The 18,208-nt window shown below is 37.9% G+C and overlaps 1 protein-coding gene across 1 annotated transcript in view; it reads right to left on the bottom strand.

Moving 5' to 3' along the window:
• The window catches only part of nudt14 (nudix (nucleoside diphosphate linked moiety X)-type motif 14), a 39,815-nt gene that overhangs the window by 12,209 nt on the left and 9,398 nt on the right, over nt 1–18,208 (bottom strand). Inside the window, exons 2-3 of the mRNA XM_081378453.1 lie at nt 7,089–7,132; nt 1,552–1,616 (exon numbers count right to left, since the gene is read on the bottom strand). Of these exons, the coding sequence (XP_081234579.1) occupies nt 1,552–1,616; nt 7,089–7,132 (109 nt within the window). The remainder of the gene's footprint in view (nt 1–1,551; nt 1,617–7,088; nt 7,133–18,208) is intronic.

The following is an 18,208-nucleotide window of genomic DNA, read 5'->3' as shown; positions in this document are numbered from 1 at the left end:
TATTTCAAGTAATGAACTTTTTATATGGTTTTAGTTTTACTTAACAACTGTGCCCAACTCATGGTTCACCAACACATGGGTTTGAACCTACAACCTTACAGATATCTTTACCCAGATCTTTAACTACTACGCCCTTCAGACGAATGTACTGTACATATGGGACTGACTGAGAGCTCAATTCAAGAACAGCCATCCTTGAGAAGACTTGTTCTTATGTTTCCCTGCACAAGGCCTGCCTTTTCATTTGAAGCATTGTTTGAAGACTACAGAAAAGAAAAAAAAAAACTGTAGAAAGACGTCTCTCTTTCAATGCAAGGCTTTCCTTCCATTCTGAGAAGCAGGGCGCCGTCCCTGGCGAGCATGTATAGAACAATAGTGTAACAGTGTAGCGCAGGGCCAAAGCTTCATTGAGAGCACTGAAAAATGCTCTGTTTGCACGACCACCATCGACATGAAAAATGTCCCATTATGAGAACACTGCAATAGGTTTATATGTGGCTTATTCCTTTGTGTGCTACACATTTCAGAGAAATTACCTGATGGATGTGGGAAGGTTCTAAATTTTTCCTAGTCTATCATCCATGTTATTTTCAAGCAAACATTTCTCTCTAACAGCAGTTATAAAATGGCACCTGATATCTGTTGCATATCAGATGATTTTTTAAAAGGTTAACTTTTACAAAACATTTCTTCATCTCTTTCAGGTAGAGATAACAGAGGGATCTGGGTGTAGTACAACACTTGTAATGAGATACAGTCTAAATTAAGTAGGCCTATGTGTGAGAGCATTTGCATGCAGTATGTCGAGGTGTTGTTCTGCTGTGAAATCATGCTACAAAATCAAAATGTATTATTAAAGAATTGGTTTTAGGGAAGTTTTGAATGTATCTGGCCCACACAGGCACCTAGGTTGTGTAGGATGAGGGGGGCCTTAGGTTAGTAGGAGAGCTCAGATAGATGCAAAACAACAAGAAACATTAGTTTAGGTGTGACAAGCCTCACATAGATGCTTTACTCAAATTTTATGTTTTAGGCTCCAAGAATATATCTAACAGGGTTGAGCAACATTAAGAATTGAAGTGAGAATGTTTTTTAAATTACAATGAAGCAGAATTAAAATGAACTGAAATTCAAAGACTAACTGCAATGTGTACTTTAATGATAAAAATGTGATAAAGGTAAACCTAACCTTACCCATAAAATCAGAGGGAAATGATAAGTGAATAACACTGATGTAGAAGCACCTAACCCTTCTTGTAAGCCTAAACTTCACATAAACTGTAAACTTGTCCCACAAATTTGTTTGGTTAATTGGAATGTTGTTCCAGGATCAGGATCAGAACCCCTTTCAGGATTCTGAAAGGGAGCTATTTCAGAATTTCAGAATTTTGCACAACCCTGATATCTACAGTAATTGAAAAATACCTTAAAGCCTTCCAAAGATCTCCTGGACGTAGAAAAATCCAACATTCGTTAAATAGGTGTGAAGAAAACAAGATCTAAAATCAGTCAAAATCAAAGATTCAAGCATGGAAAACTGCAGGGCGTTACCTGGGCGGAACTGCTTGACCAGGATAAAACAGTGTGAGGTGGTGTTGAAAATCAGCACAGAGACACTGGAGAGAGGAAAGAAAAGGAAGAGGAATGAATTTAGAAGCCAAGTTGTCACTTGGAGAAGCGGTTCCACATGGAGCAGTACTCAACAATGGATATACCCTTCTCGTTAATGCATCCAGTCCTGCAAGAGCAACAACAAACACGACTGATCCAAAAAAAACTTGGGTAGGCTTAGAGTAGTGATAAAGTGAACATGAGTATGTGTGTGAAAGAGAGAGGCACATGGAAACCCTTGCTCCATCAAGCCCCAACAAATCACCCAGGATTAACACCTTGGATGTGGTCTTGGCTTTTCACTTTATCTCGGTTTGAGACTGAACATAATGCCCTAAGAAGAAGAGAATAAATCCCTGCGTCTTAAGGATCTCTGTATAATAGGATTTATCCACTGAAGCATACTGGGATAGCCAGGCCTCAGTAGACTAGCTAATAGCTCAGCGTGGCAGGAGGTCAGAGGACAGAGTGTCTCTGTAAAGCACTTTCACACTTATACAAGCAACATCCTTCCCCAACTCTCCAACCAGGACAACACATACCTGACAAAAAAAACTGACTCCGGAGATCCAAGCGAAAAATATTTCATTACCAAATACATCAAACAATATGTACACACTGTTGCTCCCAAACACACCCAAGTATGTGTTTACATGTGCTGTTATAATTGAGCTACAGCATTATTAACGTAGTTGAGACTGCCTTCATCTGCCTTAGGCATAATCAAATATTTAATTATTAAACACAACTTGTGTGTCTTTTGGACCATGCACACAACATTGAGACTATTAATGCATATACATGCATCATATTATCTAGATCTGTTAGCCCAACTTCACAAATGCCATGCTGGCACACCCTGAGATGGACCAGACAAACCATTGCTTTAGACTGAAAATGTATTTAGTCAAACAGCTGTATTAATTTAACTTCTAAAGACTGATGTTAATAGCAGGTGTAAATGGGGACATTAAAAGAAATGTCTGAAAATCTTGCGGGAAACAAAACAAGTTTTTTTGTTGGTCAATGTGGCAAATGTGTGGCCAACTTTTTCACATTTATGCGTAATTCATAAACACTTGGATTCCTACTGAAATTACTGTGAAATTCGTCAAACAACGATAAATGTGACCACACTTTCAGAGTGCAAGATTTGCCAATTTTTACAGATCAGCTCCTTATCTGCTATAATAATATGTTGTATTAATGTGATTGTTTCGATGGAAAAGGAGAGCGAGACGGCTCTTTGAGTAGAGAAAGCGGATATGTCCGTAGAGACAGGAAGCCCTGCCCAGCCTTTCCCATGGTGAATGCTTGCCAGATATTACCCACACAGCCTGAATGCAAACCTACACACACACACGCTCCTGAACCTTACCTACCAGTATTTGTTCTCTACTCAAATTTTTTTTATAACATGGCCACACGCAAAATTAAAAGGAGCACAATAGCAGTACCGTTTTGGTTATCAAATGATATTATATATATATTATTTTTTTTATTATCGATTATGGATATTTAATTGTTCATGCTCATTTTTTTTTTGCTGCTTACAGTATGTAAAAACATGAATCATTTTAGTGATGCACCAAAATTTTGGCAAACTAGAAATATTCTGGCAAAATAGAAAAAAAAAGAAGAAAAAAAGAAGAAACAAACCTGTTACTTCTGGGTTCTACGTCAGAACATCAGCTCATTAATAGTGAGACGACGTTCTGACGTAGAACCCAGAAGCGTTGTACTGTTTACACTACGTCAACAGCTTAGGAGAATGACGTGGAAGAGAAGAGATTGTTGAATAAAGTAGTTATCGTAGGGGGTTTTTTTGCGCACAAAAAGTATTCTTGTCGCTTCATAATATTAAGGTTGTACCACTGTAGTCACATGGACTATTTTAACAATGTCTTTACTACCTTTCTGGGCCTTGAAAGTTGCAATGACATTGCGGTCAATGGAGGGACAGAAAGCTCTCAGATTTCATCAGAAATATCTTCAGTTGTGTTCCGAAGATGAACAAAGTATTACGGGTTTGTAACGACATGAGGGTGAGTAAATAATGACAGAATTGACATTTTTGGGTGAACTAGCCCTATAAGAGCGCCTTCTGCTTTTATACTCATCTATTCCATCAGGAGGAAGTAGCTTTTGAGGCACACACCTGATGTCAGTTAGGTTCCTCCTTTTTTCTTCACTGATGATGAGCTGTGGCGTACAGACTATCAGGAATGAAGAGTGCAGTCTGGGTCAACCCTTGAAAACTGCGGCTGATGGGTCAGTGCCCCAGCGAGCCAAGGCATGTCTGAACGACGTGCTCCTTGCTGCTTCACCTCTCCACCATGAAAGTACCGTCGAAGTCACGCAGGACATGTCACACGCCATTAAGCCTGCTGTCCATTAGGGCTGTTTGGTTCTTGATATGGGATGCAATGCAACGGGAGCAGCAGGAAGAGAAGGAGAGGCCTGGTGCAGCATTATACTAATCACTCACATCACACACTGATGCAAATCCAAAACTGTAGATGAAAGATCAACATACACACTCATCAACGCCCCTGAAAATCCTCACAAAGGACAACGGCTACCAACTCCTTACCTCTCAAAGACCAGCAGAGATCACAAGAGACTGTAGCAGTGGCATTAATGACCTGAACAGATGCTCCTCTTAATGGCTTTACCTTTCAACTGCAGATCACCTCATTCATCAATCCACTAAACAGTGCAACAAAACAACGTCACAGTCAAATGGTGATGTCAAATATTTTAACAAGTGCACATACACAACCGTTCAAATGTTTGGGGTAACGTTAGGTACTTTTTTTTTGAAAGAAGTCTCTTATCTTCACCAAGGCTGCATTTATTTAATAAAAAATACAGAAATACTGTAAATTGTATTACAATTTAAAATAACATATTTATTTAAAATGTAGTTTATTCCTGTGAGGGCAAAGCTGAAAATTCAGCATCATTACTCCAGTCTTCAGTGTCACATGATCCTTGAGAAATCATTGCAATATGCTGATTTGCAGCTCAGGAAACATTTCTTATTATCATCAATGTTGAAAACAGTTGTAGTGCTTATTATTTTTGTGAAAACTTTAAAGGGTTAGTTCATCCAAAAATGAAAATTCTGTCAGTAATTACTCACCCTCATGTTGTTCCAACCCCGTAAGACTTTCGTTCATCTTCGGAACACAAATTAAGATATTTTTGATGAAATCTGAGTGCTGGCTCACTCCTCCACAGGCTTATGGACACTATAACTTGAAAATGTATTAAAGACATTGACAATATTGTCCAAGTGACTCCAGTGGCTCAATCTTAAGTTTATAAAGCAACGAGAATACTTTTTGTGCGAAAAAAAAAAAAAAAAAAAGAAGACTTAATTCCACTTTTAATTTCCTTCTCTCTGGACCTCGAGTCTTTTTACGTAGTGTAATAGCGTAGCGCGTCTGTGTTTCACGTCACCACGTAGGCTCACTATTGGGCGACTCTGGTGATGTGTGATACGTCGTGACGTGAAACACAGACGCGCTACGCTATTACACTACGTAAAAAGACTCAAGGTCCAGAGAGAAGGAAATGAAAAGTGGAATAAAGTCGTTATTTTTGTTTGTTTTTGCGCACAAAAAGCATTCTCGTTGCTTTATAAACTTAAGATTGAGCCACTGGAGTCACTTGGACTATATTAACGATGTCTTTAATACATTTTCTGGGCCAGCAAGTTATAGTGTCCATAAGGAGTGATCCAGCACTCAGATTTCATCAAAAATATCTTAATTTGTGTTCTGAAGATGAATGAAAGTCTTACGGGGTTGGAACAACATGAGGGTGAGTAATTACTGACAGAATTTTCATTTTTGGGTGAACTAACACTTTAATGCACTTTTTTCAAGATTCCTACAAGAATAGAAAGTTCAAAGGAACAGCATTAATTTAAAACAGAAACATTATAAATGTCTTTACTGTCACTTTTGATCAACTTAATGCATCCTTGCTAAATATAAGTGTCAATATCTTCAAAAGTTCTTACTGATCCCAAACTGTTGAATGATCGAGTATGTGAGTAATATGGAGTACAAAATAAGACCACATAAACACCCCCCTTTCGAATAATTATTCACCTTTTACAATATGAAGCACCTTCTCATAATCAAGGAATTTACAACAGAACCTCATAATTTTCTGTGGTGAATGAGTCTTTTCTTCTTCAGCTCCACTCCAGTCTTGTCCAGAACAGCTTTGACACAAAGTGACAATCTTTTTAAAGTCGATTTGAGTTTTTATTCTTCCCGTTGTCGCTTGAATTGTGCTGGGTTGCCCCACCCACAGTGAAATAAGATTGGTCCAAAATCCAGAATCACATAGCTCCATGTTCTGATTGGCTGTAAATTTCTCACCTTCCAGCACTTTGAATTTATTGAGATTAGAAAAACTACACGCCTGAATGAATGTTTAGGATGAGGTGTTATAACCGCACAGAAACTCACAGACATGGTCCAGACGCTCCTCATTGAAGAACAGAGGCCTTCTGAAGAAACCTAATATAAGAACATGCTGTAACTCTTGCTATATTATTGGCCAGAGAGTTTGCAACCACTTTGTTCCACCAGGTCTATTTGCTGAGAATGATTCAATATCCAGACAGCTCCACGAAAAATCAAAGTGTCCCGCAATATTGACACACGGTCCACAGAGGTTCTCAATCCTCACTGATAGCTTTAATGAACCCTGTATGAAAGGTCACCATGATCTCAGGGCAGCAGTTGACAACTGGAGAGGTACAAAGAGGCTGCTCTTAGGTGTGTAATGACCCAAAGACTGCTTTGGGTCGGTGAGAAGGGGTTGTGTGGAAAACAGAGTGGAAGTTTTACTACTTCTGCCTCTCTCTTGGATACTTCAAGCCTGGTCAAGGATCAGTAACTGCACTGAAGACAGGTGGAGGGCTGCAAGGTCTACCTGAAACTACTAAAAAGAGGACTGTGTATAAAAAAAGGAAAGAAAGGGACAGATTTATCATGACAAAGCTCAATGGAGATGTGAGCATGTAAAAGACAGAATTGAAGAGAGATCAAGATGTGCACACAAAGACTTTTGGGGCAGGGGAGAACTTCCTATTGTTGCACCGTGGTGAGACATTCCAGCTCCAAAAGCCTCTAATCCTCCCAGGTTTATAGTCGCCTTGAAGTATTATGTTCAATGATTTACACTCCACGCAACTCAATGCAAGGGACATCTCTTGAAGAATATTGTTAAACAGGTTAACAGGAAATCCAAATCTCCATTTCTCACTAAAGCACTAAAAGCAAAATGCATCAATTTAGAGGGCAGTCAGAACTCCAAAGAGAAAGAGTTACAGTCAAAAACAGAAACCAAATAAACCAAAATCAAATAATTCAGAGAGGGCTTACTTCACCGTGTTATTATTGTTAAAAAAAAAAAAAGGATCAAAAAAGAGAGAAAGAAAGACACATACTCACCTATCATGGGTTTGCATAAAGTCCCAGGACTTCTTTGTTCCATTCTGTGAAAAAAACAATTAAAATATCATATAAATCTAAAATAATTATCATATAAAAAAAACAAAGATTTGAGACAGTCCAACAAATCAATTCATATTTTGCAAACATATAAAAATCCATGTCCAGAGATGACACGCACAGAAAGTGGTCCATGAGAAGAATATTTTTGATAGTTGTATTTATAATGTTAAATACTGAACATTTTTTCATGCCGTAATTTCAAGTTCCTTAAGGAAAATTTGTTTTCCATGAGGAGAGGGACTGTCAAATTAAATTTTAATTTCTCACCTAAAATGCATAAACCAGGCTTATTTGCAAATTTAACTCCTACTGTAGTTGCTAGGCAACCAGACATCCTATCAATCCCAAAATTATATAAAATGCAATTAGCCACAGATCCCAAGATATTAAGTTATAGCTGTTCAATAACAATAATTGCATATGGTGGATGTCTATAATAAAGAGCGTGTTCATATTAAATTTCATATGTATAATCAAATATACCGAGTTAAAAACTTCGCATTTAATCTTAATTAAACTATTAAATGGCAACTTTTGGATTTAAGCAAGACAAGAATATTTGTGTATTCGAGTTGTCAAAACTACAGCAATAATGGGAGAGGGTGTGGAGCTCTTAAAAGGTTAGTAGTAACAGCCCAGGCTTATGTTTTGTGTACAGTGCATGTACAGTACTAAGTGTCACTCACCCTTTTATATAAAACACTAGCACTTTTGATCACTGCAATGCCTGAAGACAGGGATTCTGTCAGACATGAATCTCACAAGATCAGACATGCTTCTTGAAAAGGTTGTCGGTGTCTGTTAAGATGATAGGGGATTGGCCCAGTGTGCGCGCTTGTACTTGATGGAGCATCACCTCAGCATGCTTATTGTATTGTAAAACGTATTGTCCTTTCTTTATATCATGAGTTCAACTTGTAGTTTGGGATGGAAACTCAACATACAATGAAGTATGAACACTCAATTCCAGCAACTGAGCTGTATATCAAAGGCAATGTAATGGTATGCAAGATGCTTGGCATCACAGAAGTATGTTCTCTGAAGATCAAATATCATATGTTTAAAAATAGAACAATTACAACTACATTCAGAATACGCTTATGTCCAAGACTTTGCACCCAATATTTGTCTTAACACATACCAGATCAAGATCATGTGTCATAATTGTGAACAAGTAGCCTACAGCCTTAATAATAATAAGGGTTTGGAAAGGAGTAATTTTCTTTTCATGGGCGCTCTTTATGCTTACACCCACAGTAACTATTCATTCACCACAAAAGAGTGAATTAGTACATCACTCTAAACTTTGAAAAATAAGCATAGCTCAGCATAAGCAGTATCTTGCAGGGCTAAATCTAAAGGAACACAATACTAGGCAGTATCATGATACATCTCATGTGGATTCATGTACATAAATAAATATTATTATACGTTATAAAACAATTTTTTTGTAATTTACTGGCTTTCTTGCAGAATTCCATCTGTGGACTAGTTAGGCTAAACCCTCAAAGCCGCTATCAAAGAAAACTTTTAAATGGGCGTTGACCATTTTTAATATGCTCCTTATTCAATATCTAAAATGCTATCCGCCTGGTTAGCAGATAAACTGGATGTATGTTTGCAAGCACAAAGGCAGAAATAATCAAAGGCTTCATTACACCTGTCAATGAACAATGCACTATTTAAAAAAAATAAAACACCTTTTTCCAGTTGAACAGCTTAAGTGTGACATACCTAATCATGGTTGCTGGTCTGATCTGTTAATAAGAAGCAAAGCTCCATTAATGGAAACAGTCATCGGTTAACCTGAGGCACCAGTGTAAAACGAGAGTGTGGAAAGTGAACCTGCATACCAAGCATGGTCAGTGGATCCGACGGGGTCATGTTTGCTTTGGGCAATGCCGCTTTTCGTGCTAATGACCTGTATCCTTTGGCTCCAAAATGTGGCTGTTTTGGAGGGAAGACTGAGAAAGCGGAACAAACTTCAGTCTCGTAGCTCTGTATGGTGTCAGAGTTGCTCCATTAATCCAAGAGCAACTAGTTAAATGCTTGAAAGGGTTTCTTGTAATCTTCATTACTCAAGCGTCAGCTGCTTTGCTACATGAAAGAAACGTCAATGTTTAGAAAATATCAAATCTATTTGACTAATGGATTTTCATTTGTGATTACGTTGAAGATTAAAATTTTGAATAATAATTTAAAAGTAATTCAGATTTGCTCATGAATCATTGGCCACATTCGCAAAGCAGCAGCAGAATACGGTTACTTTCTATAACCAAGCTCAAACCCGTAAATTTTCAGGACTCACAACCGCATTCTCTGAAAACCCGCGCAGCGTGAATGGAACCGGACTGGATAACTTGTTGTCTGTCATGTCATTAAGTGAAAGAGTTGCAAAAATGCGTGTCTCTACCATGTGTTGCTTTCAGTTATTTTATTTTTTTAATTTTTTTTGCTTTCTGTTCCTTGACATCTGAAGATTTTAGATAGTTACGGTTCTCCACCAGAGCTATTCCCGTCAGTTTTGTGTTCTACAGGCAACTCAAATGCTCCAGATATAAAAACTCCTGATATTACTTTGGTCACTGGTAATGGTAAAATAACACAGGCTTGACTCCTGTTGCACTGTTAAAAAAAAAAAAAAAAAAAAAAAAAAACCTGCTGCCTTAAATTTTTAAGTACAATCAACTTTTGTACTGTTTCAGTCATTTCAACTTAAATTACATTAAACTGACTTAAAAATGATTTGAATCTTGTATAACTTAAAAAAAAAAACTAGAAAATTGCTTAACTTATTTTGATGAGTTAAAGCAATGTAAAAACATGTTGTCATAACTTATTGATCATTGTGAACGGCTATACAGATAGTATTTGAGATGCTACTGTAAGTTGCTGTTTGAATGGGATATTTTGAGACTCACATCCGTAAATAAATATGGGTGTCAATCGCAATAACTGACAATGTGAACCTAACCATTTAGACAGATCTATGAACTGGTTTAATTAGTTAATTGAAAATAATCATCTTGAAACAACGATATTATGTCCTGTAAGCGAGATATCTAGGCCATTAAATAGTTTGGAGCAGACTGTAACCAGCAAACTGTATTCACAATTCAAATTTCTCTGAATTTTGATATTTTTATGATTTTTATTTATTGAAAACAAGACTTTTCAACAAAGGAAAAAGGGACACTAATGTTTTACTCACTATTAAAACCACATTTGAAAACTTTGGTCTTTTTGTACCTTTTACACTGCAGAAGAGATGCTGTTTACCTCACAAGAAGTGTTATAAAAATACCAGGGCCAGGAAAGAGGTGTGTGCCACATCCTTAATCATGTCACAGTGATCCAAACATTTTTGTGTAGGTGCAAAATTCTACAAAAAATTTCCTGCAGTGCTAGACAAGTGGGGATAAAAGTGCCTTTTCATGGCAAGTGTATACTTGAGTGCATACTTGTGGAGGCCAAAGTGGGTATGTTAATGTGTGGAGGGGGATGTAACATGTTCAGCTTTAGATTGTCGAACAAAAGTCTTTACGCTACTATCATCAGAGCGATTATTTTGTAGGGTTCATAGCGGGTTGATGCAAACTACAGTATCTAAAACAAAGAGACCCGCAGTTTTTTGAAAAGATTGAACATTTGCATTCCATGAACGCAAACACTTAGTCTAAGTCTGAACACCAGTACTAACCCAACCATCACTACAAGCGAGAGCACTGAAAGGGAGAGGCTATGCAAGTTTATGCACTGCAAAGACAAGCCCACAAAGTGAAAGTGCTGCAAATTGAGCATAAGCTATTACAACATAGAAAAAGTGGTAGGAGCAAACAGTAAGGGCTTTAAGATGAGGGATTTGTTCAACAGGAATTGAGGAATTGTTGCTCAACCAACAAGTATGCACATTCACGTACCATAGACACCAGGTCTATTGCATCTATGTAATCACTGTCATGGAATCCTGAAAAAAAAAAAAAAAAAAAAGGGCAAAGATTTCAGTCTTTTTCTAATACTAACATTTAGTTTTGTTCACGCATTACCAAAGACTAAAAGATTGATTTTAGAATTTAAGAATCAATATCGGTTTGACAAAATGAAGATTAAAAACCATTAATTGATATTGTCAAACCAGCCCCAGTATCAGCTGCTAAGAACATTCTATAACATCATGTTCACATTATTGTGACTTACAGAGGATGTTTCTTACTACTATTAGCACATAAAAAGGCTCTAACCTTAAACCTAGTAGCCATGCATCCTGGTAAAGCAACCTGATTGATGTAGGTTGTGTAGATTTGTGTATAATAGGCTAGAAAATTTAAGATGACATCTGATACAGACTAACCGATAAAAAAAAAAAGTTTACCAATTCTAATACAAACGTCCACTTTTTAAAAAAAATTTACTGAAGTCTAAAGGCCCGTTCACACCAAGCACGATAACTATAAAGATAACGATAAAGATATAATTCTAAAAATCATTCTCCATATTAAAGAATAACAGAGTTCACACCACAACTATAACGATAAAGATATGAGGAACGATATCGTTGGGATCACTTTAAGAACGATTTTTTTCCAGCTGTCAAACGATAAAACACTGACAGCCAATCAGAATCCATTCTAGCAGGTCATCCATTTTCGCTACTTTGAAACCACAGCGCGGGCGCGCGCGTGCTTAGAATAAAAAGACCGTTATCTGTCGTTGGTGTGGATGCATATATAGTTATCTTTATCGTTATCTTTATAGTTATCGTGCTTGGTGTGAACGGGCCTTAAGAATCTACAAAATCCATTCATGCCAGCACACTGTAGAAGTGATACTATAAATGGCCTTGTTTCCAAGAAAATGCATTTACTGTAAACATACTAAAAAAAAGTGCACTATTTTGTAATGACTGATTCATTTATTGTATTTCAAGCAGTGACTATAAATTATTGATGTTGCTTTCTGATGTTCTGCAAAGCATCTTATCTAAACAGACAAAGTGAAAACAGAGATGTTGCTCTGCAGGTCTGAATCCTGTAGAACCACAGAAAGCCCTTAAACTGTGCTACTGTTTTAAACTTATGATTTATGAACACATTAAAGGCAGTTGTATTTAAACTTTAGATAATATACTGATAATTACATTTTTTAAAACATAAGATGATTCTTCACCAAGTCTCATTCATCTCTTATTACTGTGCACGTGATCACACAGAACTTTCAACAGTAAAAACAAATGAATAAGCATTAACAAATGAGACCTTAATAAAGGTATTATTGAACAATTACAAAATTAAAATTAACAATATATTTAATGGAACTAAAATCCAGGTAAATTAAGGGATAAGGATGTGTACAAACATGCATTCTTAGCTCACAATGTATGCTGTTGAACTCATAAGGTCAAATGACTGTAGTAGTTGAATACATGACTGGAAGGTACAAGAAATTCAGGTTTAATGGAGGGCTATAGGCTTCACTTGACAAGAGACATGTGGTACAGGTTTGGCAGCACCACTTGGTTTTCATGGTAAAGCATCTTGTAGTATGACTAAGTACATTTATAATTTACAAAGTTAAGTCAACATCTGTCTTGGTTCTGGACAGAATTTGAACAGTCATCTGGTTCTAAGTGCCGAGCCATAAGCCATTGAAGTGATAGTTCACCTAATAAAAGGACATTCTGTCATCATTTACTCACGCTTATGTTGTTCCAAACCTGTAAGACTTACTTACTTACTTCTGTGGAAAATCAAAGATGATGTTGAGAAAAGGCATACAAAAAAGACAATGGTGTCCAATGAGGTTGACCTTATTCAATCTTATTGACTGTCATTTCATGGACAAAAACTTATATATTTCTTCAAAATATCTTCTTTTATGTTCCACAGAAGAAGGAAAGTCATTTGGAACAACATGAGGGTGAATAAATCATGACACCCTTAAAAATGACCTATAAAATTACTTAAAGGGATAGTTCACTTTGAAATTAAATTTTGGTATGTTTTAGCTTACCTCAAGGGCATCCAAGATGTAGGTGTCTTTTTTTCCGCAGTAGTTTCAATTTTGATATTTTTAGGTCAAACCGTTCTTGTCTGACAGTCATTTCATGCAGGTCTATGGTCACTGTCTCAAAGAGCATGCACAGAGTCCAAATTAAACTAATTCCACATCGTAAGTACACATTGATGGCCTAAGACACGAAACGAGCGGTTTGTGTGAGAAAACACAGCCACATCCAAGTGATCTGAGGGCGCGGGCGCTTCCTGCTGTGTGACGTGTGCGCAGTAGGGCTGTCAATCTTCCTCTATAATACTATTCGAATTCCATTCCTTATTTTATTTAATATTCGAATAATATTCGAATATTAAATGCTCAAATTCATCCTATTATTAATATTTACGACATTACACAGTCTTATGGATCGCCAATGCGTGATGTTGATCGGTCTCATATCTTCACAGATAAACCGTCAGTTTGTCTGTTATTGCCTTTTGGCGGACAGCTGGTAGCAGTTGAGCCCCGTGATGAGGAGAGAGAGAGAGGCAGAACATAAGTAATTCTTGCCTGTTTTAGCGGCGGTTCCTCAGACAGATCGCCTAGCTTGTCAGGTTGTAAGTTGTCATAAAAAAAATAACGTATATTTTCCTCTCCGTTTTGGCCTTCCGTCAGCAATGAGACGGCGTTTTTATTAATGAAAACGCACTCCAAAGTGTATATTATTTGAAGACGCCGTTTTCACGTTGTAGTGTGGACTGAGAATCAAATTGTTGATCTCCGTTACCGTGGAGACATTCCTCTCCGCGACTTTTGACAGTTGTTATGATGATACAGCGTGGATAACGTGCACAATTGTGTTATGATTCAAAAACTTTATTGTTTATCAGACGAAACAAAAGCATTTAATTTTCACATGTGTGTGCCAAGGCGGCGAGAAAGGCAAGATTGCATTTTCTTTTAAAAATATACATAAAAAAGCAATATTCGAATAGGAACTTCAGCATTCGAATAGTATTGATTTTTTTAATATTCGAATTATATTCGAATTTCGGAATTCGTTCCAACAGCCCTAGTGCGCAGACTGGTGCATAGATATATATACACTAGATGTCGCATTAAAGTAGGGCTGTGCAAAAATATCGATACAGCTAACTATCGCGATATTTTTTTTTCACGATAGTGTATCGATATTTCAACCTCTAGTATTGATATATATATATATATATATATATATATATTTTTTTTTTTTTTTCATCAAATCCCTCTGTGTGCGTCAAACGACCTCCTCCGCCGCTGCTGTAGTTGTCGCTGACTACTAGAGAGACCGAGTGTGTGAGCGCGCAAGAGAGACTGAGTGTGTGAGCGCGCGAGAGAAACCGAGTGTGTCTGCGTGCGAGAGAGACCGGGGGTGTCCGAGCATTAGTATTGGTACATACATAGTAATATAATTACTATATAAGAGGCATGGAAGTTCGATTAATGGACAACAATAATCAGTACAAACGTCTTGTTTTGAACTATTGTTTAATAAATATAAATAATTCGAGCACATAAACTTCCATATGGAGGATTAAATAAGATTGAATGTATGTAGTAAGATTCCATAACTAATCACTGACACTGTACCACAACCAACATCGGGATGTTGTCAGTGCAAGTCATGGTGTCCGAGCATTAGTAGGCTTATTTGGTACATAGTAATATTATTATATAAGAGGTATGGATGTCCGATTAATGGACAACAATATAAATAAAAACAACAATTAAATTATTATAAACAATAGTTCAAAACAAGACGTTTGTGGTACTGATTATTGCTGTCCATTAATCGAACTTCCATGCCTCTTATAGTATATAATATTATGTACCAATTAGGCTACTAATGCTGGGGCACTCTCAGTCTCTCTCGCACGCATGCACACTCCGTCTCTCGCGTACTGTCGCTCGCGCACGCAGACACACTCGACACAATGCAAATACCTTTGCGAATAAATTGGAATTTAAGTTTTTGTCTGCTGAGTTATCAATATAATGTGATACACATACCAGAATACCCCAGGTGGTACATAACAAGTTGTATATTCAGCTCAGTTTTATTTTATTTTTACATTTTTGATTTAAAAAAAAAAAAAAGTATTGCAATATATCGCAATATGTATTGTATTGTATCGTATCGTGATATATCGTATCGTGACCCATGTATCGTGATATGTATCGTATCGTGAGGCCCTTGCCAATACCCAGCCCTACATTAAAGACATTTGTTCCAATGAACTGCCGTAGCCAAGGCGACATCTAGTGTATATATCTATGCACCAGTCTGCGCACACGTCACACAGCAGGAAGCGCCCGCGCCCTCAGATCACTTGGATGTGGCTGTGTTACAAGAGGTAAAAACGATATAAATACTGTTCATTTTCTCACACAAACCGCTCGTTTCGTGTCTTAGGCCATCAATGTGTACTTACGATGGGGAATTGTTTAATTTGGACGATGGGGAATTGTTTTAATTTGGACTCTGTGCATGCTCTATGAGACAGTGACCACAGACCTGCATGATATGACTGTCAGACAAGAACGGTTTGACCTAAAAATATCAAAATTGAAACTACTGCGGAAAAAAAGACACCTACATCTTGGATGCCCTTGAGGTAAGCTAAAACATACCAAAATTTAATTTCAAAGTGAACTATCCCTTTAACAAGTGTCCACTAAATTTTTTATATGATCCATCATTCTGAAACCAATTGAAGCCCAGGTTATATTGCCTCCAAAACCCCTGGTGAGGTCCTAGCTCCTTTTATTGTTTTGCCCCCTAAAGGACTATTCTGTGTGGCCAAGAGTGTTCAGGGTCCCTGGCCTTGCACACAGATGGTGGGGGTCCCTCATTATCAGGGCCACTCTCTAGGTCAACAAGAAAAGCCTTTTGGGACCCTGGGAATCACAAGCGACGTGGATTACAACACAGATTACAGGGAGTGGAAGGAGACACAAGACTTGAAATTATTGTGCCCCCTCCATCCTACTCGCAATAAAAGCGTATGAGTGAATAGGGACGGAGCGACAGGCCTTGTTCTTTTGCATGCTTAAAGTCTAATTATCATCAGCTTGCAGTATATAATGCTGTGACCCCGACAGCTGCTGAGAATTCAATTGCCGTCACGCTGCCATTTACAATCAAGGCCTTTAATTCGCACCATGTGCTGTTCAACTTCCTAAGATTTAAAGCCCTTATCACACATTATTCCCACCAGGCTATCATGTGCCAAGCCTTGCTGATATTCATAGTAAGAAAGATGCTGTCTGGAATCTGGATCTGGTAGGGTGTGTTAGTGTGAAATACAAGGGATAATGAGCAAAAGGATTCATTATTTTGAAATCACATGCTTGTTTACTGTACCTACCCATTAATTGTCTTCTAGTTTAAAAACCTTAACATCAGCCCAATATGAATCTCACAATGAGAGTTGTTTTTATGCAATTATGTACTGTCACCCCGCAAAGGGTACAAAGGTTAATTGAGTCCTCAACCATACTTCAGATCTCAAAGGTAAACAACAAGACGTCATTACACTGAACCAACCAACCACCTAAACAAAACACTTTCTGTGTAAACAACCAAATCCAACCCTCTGACGCAGACACATGCTGATTCCCCTCAAAGCTCGCTGGGACGACCATAAATAAGCACAAGTAAAAAAAAAACACACAAGTGACAAAACAAGAGATAAACGGAAGGTTTCTTTTCTGCAAGAGTTCTGTCAGCCTCTCAGATGCGACAATCATCTTCATCCATAATAATTTTTACTTACATTTTGAAAGTGTAAGGGTAAGTGTAAGCTTTAACCTAATTGAAAAAGCTTTGTGTCGCTTCTTTTTTCTGCTCTTGCGCTTCAGAGCACAGGGGTAGGGATGAAAGAGATGGGAGAACAGAGGGAGCTCAACCTCTGTGTCTCCATCTGCTTTCTCCGCGCCCTCCACCCCTCATCGACCCCTCTCTCCTTCTGCCCCTCCATCCCACAGGTGTGAGCTTACCTCCCCAAATTACCCCCTTCGTGTACCCCCGCCCCCCTTCAAGCCCCACACTGAGCTTAAGTGCTCTTGCCTGTGAGCCTAGGGCTACAAGTTCTTGCAGCCATCACAGCAAATTCCTACTAAAGATCCTTGATTACGCCGCCAGTTTATGGAGGGTAAAACAAACTTGTATCACAGGTTTTTATTAACTTTAGCAAGCGCCACAGAATTTTTTACTTAATTTAATTTCAAAATTATAAACATGCTTATCAAAAAAGACGTGAATTCAAGTCATTGTCTGTATGAATTGCATTTTAAATAAGAGATTCAGAGAGGTATCATACAGTATACACCCTTGTAACTTTGCTTTCACTAGGGAAAAACAAGCATCAAAAAACAACTCTATCATGTAAAGAGAGACATCAGTGTACATTATATTCTTCACTATGCGAGTGATTTATGAACTTTTCAAAGAACCACACATCATTGTTCCTACGAACAATCCACAATCTCACAGGAAAATGATATACAGGACATAAATACAATGCCTTGAATGGCGGCTGAAAACCTCCTGCCACAAGATTAAGGCTATGCTATGCAGTGGGAAAATGTTCTTGGGTTCAGTTGCTTCCAGATTCTCACCATACAAAACCAACTTCAGTAAGAAAAAGGATGTCAATGGTGATATAGGGCCACACAGTCTTGGGAAAGTGACAGAGTCCTTTCATCAGTTGTGTTATGGGTTTGGAAACAGTCGATAAGTAGTAAGTTACACTGCGACACACTTACCACGCAATGCAAGATGACAGGCCAGCCTTGGGCGACAAAGAGTACTCGAGGCTCAAGAGCCTTTCTTTCTCTTTTCATCTCCTTTTGCTCTCATTGTTTTAGAGTGTCTCTGTAAAGCTGTCTAAAGAGAGGTGGTCTACATAGAGGGTAGGGTTAACGGCTTTCATGGGAAGCGCACATCTCGATCTCACCTTTTTCGTGCTCATTGGGCTCTAATGCATTCATTACCTCTCTTGCGCACATCTGCCTCACGTAAATCC

This window comes from Scardinius erythrophthalmus, assembly GCF_964197995.2.
Source record: "Scardinius erythrophthalmus genome assembly, chromosome: 11".
Classification (NCBI taxonomy): Eukaryota; Metazoa; Chordata; class Actinopteri; order Cypriniformes; family Leuciscidae; genus Scardinius; species Scardinius erythrophthalmus.
The sequence above is the reverse complement of the archived record's forward strand: the minus strand, read 5'-3'. Positions and strand labels throughout refer to the sequence as shown.